Below are 13331 nucleotides of genomic sequence, written 5' to 3' on the forward strand. Positions count from 1 at the left end.
TTTAAAATGTAATAAAACAAAGACAATTTTATGATTTCTATAGCACCTCTTTGAGTTTTCCATAAAAGAGTCAAAAGTGAATAGTTATCTCCATTGTAGGGATGGAAAAATTAAAGCTCATATAGCTTGATTTGCCAAGTAAGCTAACAAACTCCTGTAAACCAGTAAGGACAGCTAGGAAGTGGACTCAGGTTTTCTGTCCATAATAGCTCATATTCTATAGTCCCTTGCTCTTTTCTACTTCTGTGTCTGCATCCTTTAATGTTTTCACCCGTCAGCTGAATATTAGCAGCCTCCTGCTCACTCTGCTCTGGCAGTTTTCAGCTACAGAGCCCTCCACCCTCTCTTCTAGAAGGGAAGAACCAGCTTTTGAAGCTAGGGACAACCAAATATTAATCTCAGTTAACCCATTGCCCAGCTGGGTGGCCGTGGCCAAATCATAACCTCTCTGAGCTTCAGAACTCTGCACGAGGTGAAAGATGCCATCACTTTGCAGGTCCACACATCAGACTGAAGGCTCCAAAAAAGCAGTGTTTGTTCTCTCTTTTCCTGCGGTATCACAAGCTCCTGAAACAGTGCTTGATACTTGTAGGTACCGGGTGAATCTATGTACAACGAATGCCCAGATGCATGGGAAGCCCCTAGCCAGGGATATGACTTAATGATAGGAATGCAATAAAATTAGCCCTTATAGGGCCTCCCCGGTGGCGCAGCGGGTTGCGAGCAGCGCTGTGAAGCTGTCCGCTGTGAAGCTGTCCATAGCCTCTGCAGCACGGGTTCGAGTCCCAGCCGGCCACGGAGATTACCACATGGCGCAGCAGACCTCTCCTGTTGCACCCGCTGCTCCCCTCAGCAGTGTCTTTGGTCTGGCTGCCTGTACTGTTCCCCGCTCTGTCTCTGGTGAATCCTCTCACCCTCCCGCGCCTCTGGCCTGTATCCCAGCTCTTGTATAAAAATAAATAAATCTTAAAAAAATATATGGCCGTTATAATCTCTCTTCTTCCTTTCCAGCCTCTCGCTAGCCTTCCGAGGCTCAATTGGCGGTCTTTCAGCACTTCCCCAGGAGAGCAGCCGCAGGTCCTCCGGGAAGCCAGCAGGGGGCAGCAGTGACCTCGAGTCCCGCCGGCCGGGAACGGGCGCTCTGGCCGCTGAGATGGCGGAACCGGAAGTGCCCGGCCGCCCTGCGGCCCGGGTGCCCCGGATGGGGAAGTAGGCAGGCTCCCTCCTCCCCTGCCGCACAGCCCTGAGAACTCGCCGGTAGGTGGGTTTCCAGTAGGCGTCAGTGTTCCGGGGCCTCCTCTTCTCTGCCGTCCCCCAGGCTCGAGGCTGATCGAGGGGTGGCGGCAGACTGGGGAGGCCCGGAAGGGTGAGGCGAGCCCCCAGGGACACTCCACCCTGGTCTCGCCGGGTCCGGGACCCTGCGGACTGCTCTGCTCTTCTCGGCGTCCGGGGCCCTCCAGCCCGTTCGGCGGCTGCGACATCCCCGGGCCAGGGGTCCTGCTCAGTGACGGGGGCGCCCAGGGTGGCCGGTGTGCGAAGTAAAACCTGTCCTGGTCACCAGGGGAGAAATAACTGGGCAATACGAATTTTCTTAGCAGATTTCCTGGACGAGACTGGCACTTCTGACTGTTGGTTTCTCCGTTGTGAAAAGGGGCTCATTATCTTCTACCCCCACAAGTTGTAAAGAGGATGGTAGCCCCTTTCAAAGATGTTAAGCTCAATTACTGGATGAAGAAATTTAATTTCTTTGATTCCTTGGTTTTGACTAAACTATCGCTTATAATGCGTAGTTTATTGCTGCCTTGACCGGCAACCTTTTTTTTTTTTTTTTTTGGCAATACATGTCTTGAGGAATCCAGTTAAAGTTCTGGACTTAACCCTAGAAATCCTCAAAGTGCAGCTACAGGGAGGGCTTTGGAGACTGAAGCCCATACATAGTCCTCAAAGCCATGTGAACCCCTATATTAAGAACTGACTTTATGAGACAGATGACATGAGGCACAAGCATTGGGTCAAACTGGTTGCTTCGAATCGTGCTTCCCTATTGACCACAGTTAACTTTAGCTAGTTACCTAAGGAATTTATAGACTTTTTTTCCTAGTAAAGTTGGTTAACACTCACGTGGCAAGGCTGGGAAGATTAAATGAAAGAAGCCATGCAAGGCACTTAGCACATAGTAGGTACTCTGTGCGGTAGTTTAAAAAGTCTATTATTATTCAAGGGTTTATTTTAAATCTGAGATAAAATTTTAACGTCCATAATGCTGAGATGACCATCACAACTTTTGCTCATATTTTTAATAAACTAAATTGGTTTGATTTTAATTCAGTACTAGCCTTGACCTTTTATAACTTTCATAGGTTCATAGTCTCTCTTTTTCTAGGAACTTGGCTATACTATCCTGCCTCAGAGAACCACCTCATCTTTTGCAGGCCTAGCCTGGGTTGCTGCTTTTGAAAGCAAGGAAAGGAAGGTCAGTAGGATATCAGCTACAACACAACATGAAATTTCTAGAGAGATTTTATATCAAAACTTTATAAGGAACAAGCAGCACACAGACTTCTGCTAGGAAGATTGAACTAGTCTACATTTGAGAGAAAGTACAATGTGTGCCCAACCTGTAACTAATACCAAGGAGGCCAGGTGGCAGAAAGTCTTGTATGAGCGACAGCCCTTTCCTGATAACTATGTGGACCGGCGATTTCTGGAAGAACTCAGGAAAAACATCTATGCCCGGAAATACCAATACTGGGCTGTGGTGTTTGAGTCCAGTGTGGTGATACAGCAGCTGTGCAGCGTCTGTGTTTTTGTGGTTATCTGGTGGTATATGGATGAGGGCCTTCTGGCCCCCCATTGGCTTTTTGGGACCGGCCTGGCTTCTTCACTGATTGGCTATGTTTTATTTGATCTCATTGATGGAGGTGAAGGACGGAAGAAGAGCGGGCGGACCCGGTGGGCTGATTTGAAGAGTGCCCTTGTCTTTATTACTTTCACGTATGGTTTTTCGCCATTACTGAAGACCCTGACAGAGTCTGTCAGCACCGACACCATCTATGCCATGTCAGTCTTCATGCTTTTAGGCCACCTCATCTTCTTTGATTATGGTGCCAATGCTGCCATTGTATCCAGTACACTGTCCTTGAACATGGCCATCTTTGCTTCCGTCTGCCTTGCCTCACGCCTGCCCCGCTCCCTGCATGCCTTCATCATGGTGACTTTTGCTATCCAGATTTTTGCCCTGTGGCCCATGTTGCAGAAGAAACTGAAGGCATGTACTCCCCGCAGCTATGTGGGAGTCACGCTGCTTTTTGCATTTTCAGCCCTGGGGGGCCTACTGTCCATTAGTGTCGTGGGTGCCATACTCTTTGCCCTTCTGCTGGTTTCCATCTCATGTCTCTGCCCTTTCTACCTCATTCGCCTGCAGCTTTTTAAAGAAAACATTCACGGGCCTTGGGATGAGGCTGAAATCAAAGAAGACTTGTCCAGGTTCCTTAGCTAAGCTAGGGACCTCTCTTTCATCATTAAGGCAAGTGGATACACTAACTTCCTAAGATTTGAAGGCAGATTTCCATTCTGGAAGCAGCATGCTAATGTGGGTGGGAGAATAGACATCAAAAGAAAAAGTTAACCAAGACTTGGATGGGGAAGCTGCTTATCTTTTTCTTGTTTTATGGGTGAACCAGCTTACTGGGGCCCTCTTGAGTCGCCACCTCTTATTGAATGTTTGCTGTAACAAAGGAAGTGATGTGGTCCCTTTATTAAAAAATAACATCCTCAAATTGTCTCATAGTTTTTTTGTAAACAGAAGGAAGATTGCATGGAGAATTAAGAGAATTAAAACTGCCTGTGTATAGAGGCACTTCCACCTCAGGTCCTAGAATCTCAAATTCTGTGTCCAGTTTTGTTGCCTAAGATCACAGAATTGGTCACTTAACCTTGATTTTGTTCCTAGTAGAGCATATCTACAGCTAATTACGGGGACAGTGTGATGTGTCATAATATACAAGGAAAAGGCTAGAGGGATTCAAAGAGGCGAGAGATCAGATTGAGCAGGATTCATTAGGAAATATTAGCAGAGATGGCATTTGAGCTAAGACTTGGCAGTTAGATGGGTCGTAATAGCCAAAAGGCGGTTTCAAGAGGCAAAGGCTCTTTGGAGCCAGGTTGGTAACAGCACACGAAGCCAGCATACTTCGTGTGACTAATGGCAACCAGAAAACAAAAGGGCATGCTCAGTCCAATGATGGCAGTGTTGCCTTGCTCCAGCTGAATGTTTTTAAGTCAGAATTTGGGCCTGGCTTCAGATCTTTAGAATTCCAAATAAAACACTAAATAAAATCCCAATAGTCATAAATGTGATCTTTAATATGAACTCTGACTTGTAAATTCTGTGTGATTTATATTAAGCCAAAAACACTTGCATGCAAAGTGGGACTACCTCTGTGTCACATCTGTTCTTAGCACAAGCCCAAAGATGGGGAGTTGTGGAGTGTGAGGGTGCAGGATGAGGCAGCAGACTTAATTCAGATAGAAAGGTGGTGGTGTGGAGGATGTTTCAACCTGAGTGGACAGTGTTGCTCAAGTGCCCAGGGTGCAATGCATCTGGGAGTGGAGAGAGGCAAAAAAGATGGGTGGTAGTGAGGGGAGTGGGCCTGAGAGGGCAGAATATTTGGAAAGATTTTGTACTGTAGTCATTGGCAAATTAAGGAAATCTAAGAAAGGTTATAAGATTCCCACCCCACATACTTTCATACACACGAAGGGCTTACTGACGTACAGACAGGCCAATCTCGCAGCACTTCTCAGGCTAAATGACAGAGGCTGAGCTTGGAGACCCTGTGACAATAGTAAACAGTGAGGATCTGGACTAGCAACACACACTGGTTCTGTGTACAGCCAAATTGGTGTCACTGCTATGCCTGGAAGCTGTGTCAGTTTAGTAAACTTTTAAGTGAGCCATCGGGCAGCAGGCTTAAATTGTGGATTAAAGAATTCATGCTGAGGATATTCAGGGGAGCACATGGAACCATTAATTAAATCCAAGTCAAAGGCTCAAGATCAAGAAAAACAAAAGCCAGCAGAGGGCCTCATACACACAATTTTACATTATGTCAAACCCCTCGGATGCAGGGAACCAGGGCTGGGGCAGAGTGCCATCTTGTGGAAGCTATTGATATTTTTAATAATGAAATTCAGTAAGAGTTTTGGAATTCTTGCTGAATTGGGGAAATAACTACATATCTGAGGTCCTCACAAACTCAGGAAGTACACAGCACACTGGGATTTGGTAAATTACAACAGCCACTCTTTTGAGCACCCATGCTATGTACTTTATATGCATTATCTTATTTACTTATGTCAATCCTGTAATACAGTATTATTTTCACTTTACAGTTGAGGAGACTGACTCAGAGTGAGTCAGAAACTGTGCTAAGGATATACTGACAGTTTGGGCTAATATTTTGTTTCTATGACAACTGAAATGCCTCCAGGGGTGATGGCTAACTGGTAGGAGTTGCTTTGAATACTTTATCAAATCCTATTCATCCCCTTTTTCCCTTATTCTCTTTTCCCCACCATCTACATGACACATCATCCACGTAGGTCTACCTTGACTCACTTTCTATGATTTACAATTTATGCATTTTAGGAATTTATTCATTTAACAAATATTTATTGAGCACAAATTATATATTGTTCTATATGCTTGAGGTAGGTCTATGAATAAGAAGGAAAATTGTCCTTAGCCTGGTAAAACTTACATGCTAGCAAGAGGAGATGGGAAATAAACTTAAGTAGAAGTTAAACACATGCTATGGATGTGTTTTTAAAAAAAGTGAGCAAGGAGAATAGAAGATGAGGCCAGAGAAGTTCACTTCTGATTGCTTTCATTTTATCAGGGAGACAAAGAATCTGTTGAGAGTAAGAGTAACGGAGGAAGTGAGGGGAAGTGAGAAGAGAGAAGGTATAAAATAGTCTAGGACACTGGGAGAGTGAATAAACTGGGAATGCTGAGTATCACTGCCCAGTCACTGAGTATCACTGCCACACTGGTCATGAAATTGAAAGTGAACCCAATTAGCTTGGTTGTGTGTGTGTGTGTGTGTGTGTGTGTGTACATGACCTTGTACAGGTATACTGTTGTGAAGAGTGGTAGGATTCCCTGAGATAATGGTAGTTAATAAGTATTTGTTTCCCAACTGCAGGACATTTGCTCAGCATCATAGGCCCGGTGGCCACAGCCATCAGATCATTTGGGGGGAAATGAACTCTTCTGCCACCCACTGGTATAGGCAGTTGTATCATAAACAGACAAGACCTATCATCCTTTGGGCATGGCGCTGTTGGGAAAATGGGGCAAGTTCATTTTACCAGAGCAGAGAAGGGACATGCAGTCCTCTGGTGGGTAAGAACTGACTCGGAATGGCCCTGCCTTCCAAGCTGAAGCGGCTCTCTCCTGCTCACTTCACCAGGATGGCCCTGTGACCCCGCGCAGGGCACATGTGGGCCCCCACTCTTTTCAAATTGCAAAACAAATATATCCTGAGGTCCCAGGCAGCTTTTGCATATGTAGCGGAGAGCTTTTTTGTCTTCAAAATAGAAAAAGGCAGTCAGAAGAAGGAACAGCATGCCCGGCTCTAACTTGTTCTCCATTGCCTTGTGAAATGTGCCCAGGGAGAATCAGAAGAAAATACAGCCTTGAAGAGCCTGAAGACTAGCTTTGCGACAGTGTTACATGGAGCTTCAAAAACATACTGGGTTTGAGTGGGAACACCCACGTCAGTGACTTCTCTGATGCTGTCTTGAGGATCCCTAAGTCTCTCTGCCCCTCTCAGCTTACTTTGTGCCTATTTGTGGTGACCACGAGGTTACCTGAAGATGTGAGCTGGAGCTGAAAATTGAGACCTGATATAAAGTATGGTATAACTGGACTTGATTAAAGACAATATGGGCAAAAGAGAGCCCCGCCCCCCAGGAGGAGACCAGCACCAGCACACAGCCCCGGCCGCCCTGTAAGCGAAAGCGGCGCTCGGATTGCAGCTGCCCAGGTCCCCGCGCCTGCGACCTAGGCTTGCGGGGAGACGGCGGAGGCCCTCCCTGAGTGAGCAGGAACAAGGCGCCCAGGCAGGGGAGCGGGATTCAAAAGGCGCCATTCCCGCGCCACTGATCTGGGCTACAGCCCGCGTCCTGGAACTGAGGGCTTTGGAACTGAGACCCGGGCGGAGGCCCTCCCTGAGTGAGCAGGAACAAGGCGCCCAGGCAGGGGAGCGGGATTCAAAAGGCGCCATTCCCGCGCCACTGATCTGGGCTACAGCCCGCGTCCTGGAACTGAGGGCTTTGGAACTGAGACCCGGGGCACGAAATTAGGGGCGTGGGTTCCCCACGACGGTGGGGCACAAGGCAGACACAGCACCCCAAAGACGTTGAGGTGTACCCTACCATCCCCGCTCTGCTCCCTGTCCCACGGGGTGGAAAATCAGCTCCCCAAGGGCTCTAGGAGAGATCTCTGGCGCCACCTAGCGACTTGACCCCAGCACAGGCTACTGAAGGAGCTAGTGGCCAGCTGGGGAGTTAGCCCACACCGGGCCCCTTCCGAACAAGTAGTCTGAGCCCACAGGGAGAGCGAGCACCCACAGCCGGGGCAGACCAGGCGCGCAGAAGAGTGTGCCTGAGACCAGAAGCGCAGGGAGTGTGTCCCACATCACCATTTTAGAACAGGGACATTTCTTCAGTAAAGACTACCTGCAGAAGGCTTCCTCAGGAGCCAGAGGTGAGCGGGGGAAGTTCGCCCACGCCAGACCCCCTCTGGCCTGCAGTCCAAGCCCAGAGGGGAGCAGGAACCCACCGCCGGGGAAGACCAGGCGCACAGGGGAGTGTGTCCCCACATCGGCATTTTAGAACAGGGACCTTTCTCCAGTAAAGGCTGCTTGAAACTGACAGATGACTCCTGGAAGAACCAGAGGGGAACAGAGAAGCCCACCCAAGATGCTGGCCAGTCCCAACAACACAGTGTCCCAACGCATACGGCAAATTAGAAAACAGACAGTAGGGAGGAGAAGAACCACACGCAACCTAGCAACTCTCCAGAGAAAAAGCACACCACAAAAAGAAAGCCAGCCCCCAGATTGCAACGACAATAACTTGGAAGAATTTCTGAGCCTTCCAGAAAGAGAATTTAAAATTGCCGTGATTAAAAAACTGACAGAAGTCATAAAGGAAAACAATGATAAGGGAAAAATAATCAACGATCAGAAGAATGCAATTGAGTCCCTAGAGAGGGAAAACAATGGTCAGAAGAAAGAAATTGAGTCCCTAAAGAGGGAAGTAAAAGAAATGCAGGAGATCAAAGAATTAATGGAAGAACTAAAGAATTCTGGGAAAAGCAATGAAAGCAGAATAGATGAAATGGAAGAACGAATAAGTAATCTTGAAGACACAGAAATAAAAAGAACCAAAACAGAAAAGGAAAGAGAAGTACGAAGGAAAAAGAACGAAGAAAGACTTCGGGAACTATCTGACTCCATGAGGAAAGGAAATATAAGAGTTATAGGAATACCAGAAGGAGAGGAGAGAGATGTAGGAACAGAGAAAATATTCAAAGAGATAATTGAAGAGAACTTCCCAAATGTGAAGAAGGAGCTGAAAATTGATATACAAGAAGCAAGAAGAACACCAAACTTCCACGACGAAAGGAAAAATACAGCAAGACACATAATAGTAAAGCTCCCAAGAATCCAGGACAAGGAAAAAATAATGAAGCTGGCAAGAGGGAAGAAACAGATAACATTCAAAGGAAAACCAATCAGGCTGACATCAGACTTCTCCGAAGAAACACTACGGGCAAGGAGAGAGTGGAGGGACATAGTCAACAGACTCCAAGAAAACAGATGCCAACCAAGAATACTCTATCCCGCAAAGCTCTCCTTCCTCTTTGAAGAAAGAATATGGACCTTCCCAGACAAACAGAAACTCCGGAATTTCATTGCAACTAAACCCCCACTCCAAAAAATACTACAAGGAGTCCTAAAGCCAGAACCTCAGAGCGACGAATAACAATGAAAGAAGGCCAAAAAAAAAAATGTTATTAAAAGAATAAATAAATAAAATCAAAGGAAAGACAAACACAATGGCAAATACAGATGTTAACATATCAATATTAATTCTAAATGTAAATGGACTAAACTCTTCAATAAAAAGACACAGAGTTGCAGCCTGGATTAAGAAACAAAACCCAACCTTTTGCTGTCTCCAGGAAACACATTTAGCTACAAAAGATAAAAATAGGCTCAAAGTTAAAGGATGGAAAACAATCCTACAAGCAAATGGACCAAAAAAGAAAGCAGGAACAGCTATACTTATATCAGATAAAACAGATTTCAAACTCAAAAAGATAAAAAGAGACCCCAATGGTCACTACATTATGATCAAGGGGACAATACTTCAAGAAGAAATAACACTCATTAACATATACTCACCAAACGAAGGAGCACCAAAATATATCAGACAACTGTTGTCCTCTCTGAAAACAGACATCAGAGAAAACACATACGTAGTGGGAGACTTCAACACACCACTATCAACAATGGATAGATCAACAAGACAAAAAATAAGTAAAGAAACCAAAGCTCTAAATAAAGACCTAGAGCAATTGGGCTTAACAGACATCTATAGAACACTAAACCCCCAAAAAACGGAGTACACATTTTTCTCAAGCGCACACGGATCATTCTCCAGGATCGATCACATACTGGGGCACAAGACAAACATCAACAGATACACCAAGATTGAAATCATATCAACCATCTTTTCTGACCATGAAGGCATCAAACTAGAAATAAACCATAAAAAGAAGGCAAGGAACTTTCCTACCTCATGGAGATTAAAAACCACACTACTGGAAGACCACTGGACTAATGAGGAGATCAAAGAAGAAATTAAAAAATTTTTTGAATTGAACGACAAGGAGGACACCAATATCCTAAATGTATGGGATGCAGCAAAAGCAGTAATAAGAGGAAAATATATATCAATAGAAGCTCACATCTAGAAACAAGAAAGAACGCAAAGAAACAACCTAATCTCGAAGCTCAAAGATCTAGAAAAAGAACAACAAAAAAACCCCAAAACCAGTAGAAGAAAAGAAATAATAAAAACCAAAGCAGAAATAAATGAAATTGAAACTAAAAAAACAATCCAAAAGATCAATGAAACCAAGAGCTGGTTCTTTGAAAAAATCAATAAAATAGACAAACCCCTAGCCAGGCTCACAAAGGAAAAAAGGGAGAAAGCACAAATAAACAGGATCATCAATGAAAGAGGAGAAATCACAACGGACACAGCAGAAATCAAAAGAATAATCAGTAACTACTATGAATAGTTATATGGAAACAAGTTTAACAATCTAGAGGAGATGGACAAATTCCTACAACTCTACAATCACCCAAAGCTAGATAAAGAAGAAATAGAACACCTAAACAGACCAATTACAATTAGCGAAATTGAAATGGTAATCAAAAACCTCCCCAAAAACAAAAGCCCAGGACCTGATGGATTTACAAATGAATTCTACCAAACATTCAGAGACGAATTAGTGCCTATCCTTCACAAACTCTTCCAAAAAATTGAGAAGGAAGGGACAATACCAAACACGTTTTATGAAGCCAACATTACACTAATACCAAAACCAAACAAGGACAACACAAAAAAGGAAAACTACAGGCCAATCTCCCTAATGAACACTGATGCAAAAATCCTCAATAAAATTTTAGCTATCAGAATCCAACAATGTATCCATAAGATAATTCACCACGACCAAGTTGGATTCATTCCAGGGGCACAAGGATGGTTTAACATCCGAAAATCAATCAACGTTATCCAACACATCAACAAAAAGAAATATAAAAACCATATGATAATATCAATAGATGCTGAGAAAGCTTTCGACAAAGTGCAACACCCATTCATGATAAAAGCCCTTGAAATTCTTGGGATACAAGGAACATACCTCAACATCATAAAGGCCATCTATGACAAGCCAACAGCCAGTATCATTCTCAATGGTGAAAAGCTGAAAGCAATTCCATTAAGATCTGGAACAAGACAAGGATGTCCACTCTCACCACTGCTTTTCAATATAATACTGGAAGTCCTAGCCAGGGCAATAAGACAAGAGAAAGACATCCAAGGAATCCAAATAGGAAAAGAAGAAGTCAAACTATCACTATTTGCAGACGATATGATATTATACATAGAGAACCCCAAAAACTCCACAGAAAAGCTAATTCAACTCATCAATCAGTTCAGTAAAGTGGCAGGATACAAAATCAACACGCAAAAGTCAGTAGCCTTCCTATACAAAAACAATAAATCTGAAGAAGAAGAAATCAAAAAAACCATCCCTTTTGTTATTGAAACAAAAAAAATCAAATATTTGGGAATAAATCTAACAAAAGAGGTAAAGGACCTATACAAAGAAAACTATAAAACACTGTTAAAAGAAATAGAAGAAGACACAAAGAAATGGAGAGACATCCCCTGCTCATGGATTGGAAGAATAAACATTATTAAAATGGCCATCCTTCCAAAAGCAATATACAGATTCAATGCTATTCCAATCAAAATTTCAATGTCATTCTTCAAAGAAATAGAACAATTATTGATGAAATTCATATGGAATCACAAAAAACCCCGAATAGCCAAAGCTCTCCTGAAAAAAAGAGAAGGGAATGGAGGCATCAGACTCCCAGACTTCAAACTCTACTACAAAGCCATAATCATCAAAACTGCATGGTATTGGAACAAGAACAGACATACAGACCAATGGAATCGAATAGAAAATCCAGAAATAAACCCACAGATTTATGGTCAACTAATCTTTGACAAAGGAGCAAAGAATATGCATTGGAGCAAAGAAAGTTTGTTCAATAAATGGTGCTGGGAAAACTGGGTCGCTACATGCAAAAGAATGAAGCTTGACCACCACCTCACACCATACACAAAAATCAACTCAAAATGGATTAAAGAACTAGACATAAGACCTGAAACCATAAAATATATAGAAGGAAATATAGGCGAAACACTACGTGATTTGCACATCAAAGACATCTTTACAGACACATCACCCAAAGCAGTGATAGTGAAGGCAAAGATAAACAGCTGGGACTACATCAAATTAAAGAGCTTTTGCACAGCAAAAGAGACAATAACAAAAACAAAGAGAAACCCCACCAACTGGGAGAACATTTTTGCACCCAACACTAATGATAAAGGACTGATCACAAAAATCTGCAAAGAGCTGATGAGACTCAACAACAACAAAGAAAATAATCCAGTCAAAAAATGGGCAGAAGAGCTTAAAAGAAACTTCTCTGAAGAGGAAATGCAAATGGCCAACAGGCATATGAAAAAATGTTCAACATCACTTGTAATCAGGGAAATGCAAATCAAAACTACCATGAGATACCATCTTACACCAGTGAGAATGGCACATATTAAAAAAACTAGCAACAACAAATGTTGGCGAGGGTGTGGAGAAAAAGGAACTCTTCTGCACTGTTGGTGGGAGTGCAAACTGGTCCAACCACTGTGGAAAGCTGTGTGGAGATTTCTGGACCTACTAAACATAGAGCTTCCATATGATCCAGCAATTCCACTCCTAGGTATTTACCCAAAGGACACAGAAACATCAATTCCAAAGAACACCTGCACCCCTATGTTTATAGCAGCACTGTTTACAATAGCTAAGCTTTGGAAACAACCCAAATGCCCAAAAATAGATGACTGGATCAAGAAGATGTGGTACATATATACCATGGAATATTACTCAGCATTCAAAAAAGATAAACACATGCAATTTGCTGCAACATGGATGGCGCTGGAAGGGATCATGCTCAGCGAAATAAGCCAAAAAGAAAAAGAAAAATATCGGATGGTCTCACTCATAGCAGGAATCTAGAAAACTTAAATAAGGGACCAGGAAAATGAATAACTATAAGAAAGTGAAAATCAAAATCAACAAAAAACTATGAACCAGAGACACTTTTAGTGGGGCGGGGGCGGGAGGGGAGGGATTGGGGTCAGAATGGGGGGCTGCAATTGTATGGGGAATATAACAATAAAATTTATAAAAAAAAATAAATAAAATTACATAAAACTAAAAAAAAAAAAAAAGACAATATGGGCAGAGCAGATTATATTCTTGATTTATCCAACAGCCTGCCTCCTAATCTGACCTTTGTATTTTGATAGGATTATTGTTCAATAGTAACGTGTATATATTTAAAAATGAGTGTGGATGTATGTTATGGGAATGGAGGCAGCTGGTTTGTCCC

At 43.4% G+C, this 13331-nt stretch overlaps 1 protein-coding gene across 1 annotated transcript; it reads left to right on the forward strand.

The window, feature by feature from the left end:
* Positions 1 to 2605: 2605 nt before the first annotated feature.
* PIGC (phosphatidylinositol glycan anchor biosynthesis class C) lies at positions 2606 to 3499 on the forward strand (the record flags this gene model as incomplete). Its single annotated transcript, XM_084249479.1, has 1 exon — positions 2606 to 3499. The coding sequence occupies one exon, from the start codon at positions 2606 to 2608 to the stop codon at positions 3497 to 3499; it is 894 nt and encodes a 297-aa protein (XP_084105605.1).
* Between the last annotated feature and the right edge of the window lie 9832 nt (positions 3500 to 13331).

This window comes from Talpa europaea (genome assembly GCF_964194135.1).
Source record: "Talpa europaea genome assembly, chromosome: 12".
Classification (NCBI taxonomy): domain Eukaryota; kingdom Metazoa; phylum Chordata; class Mammalia; order Eulipotyphla; family Talpidae; genus Talpa; species Talpa europaea.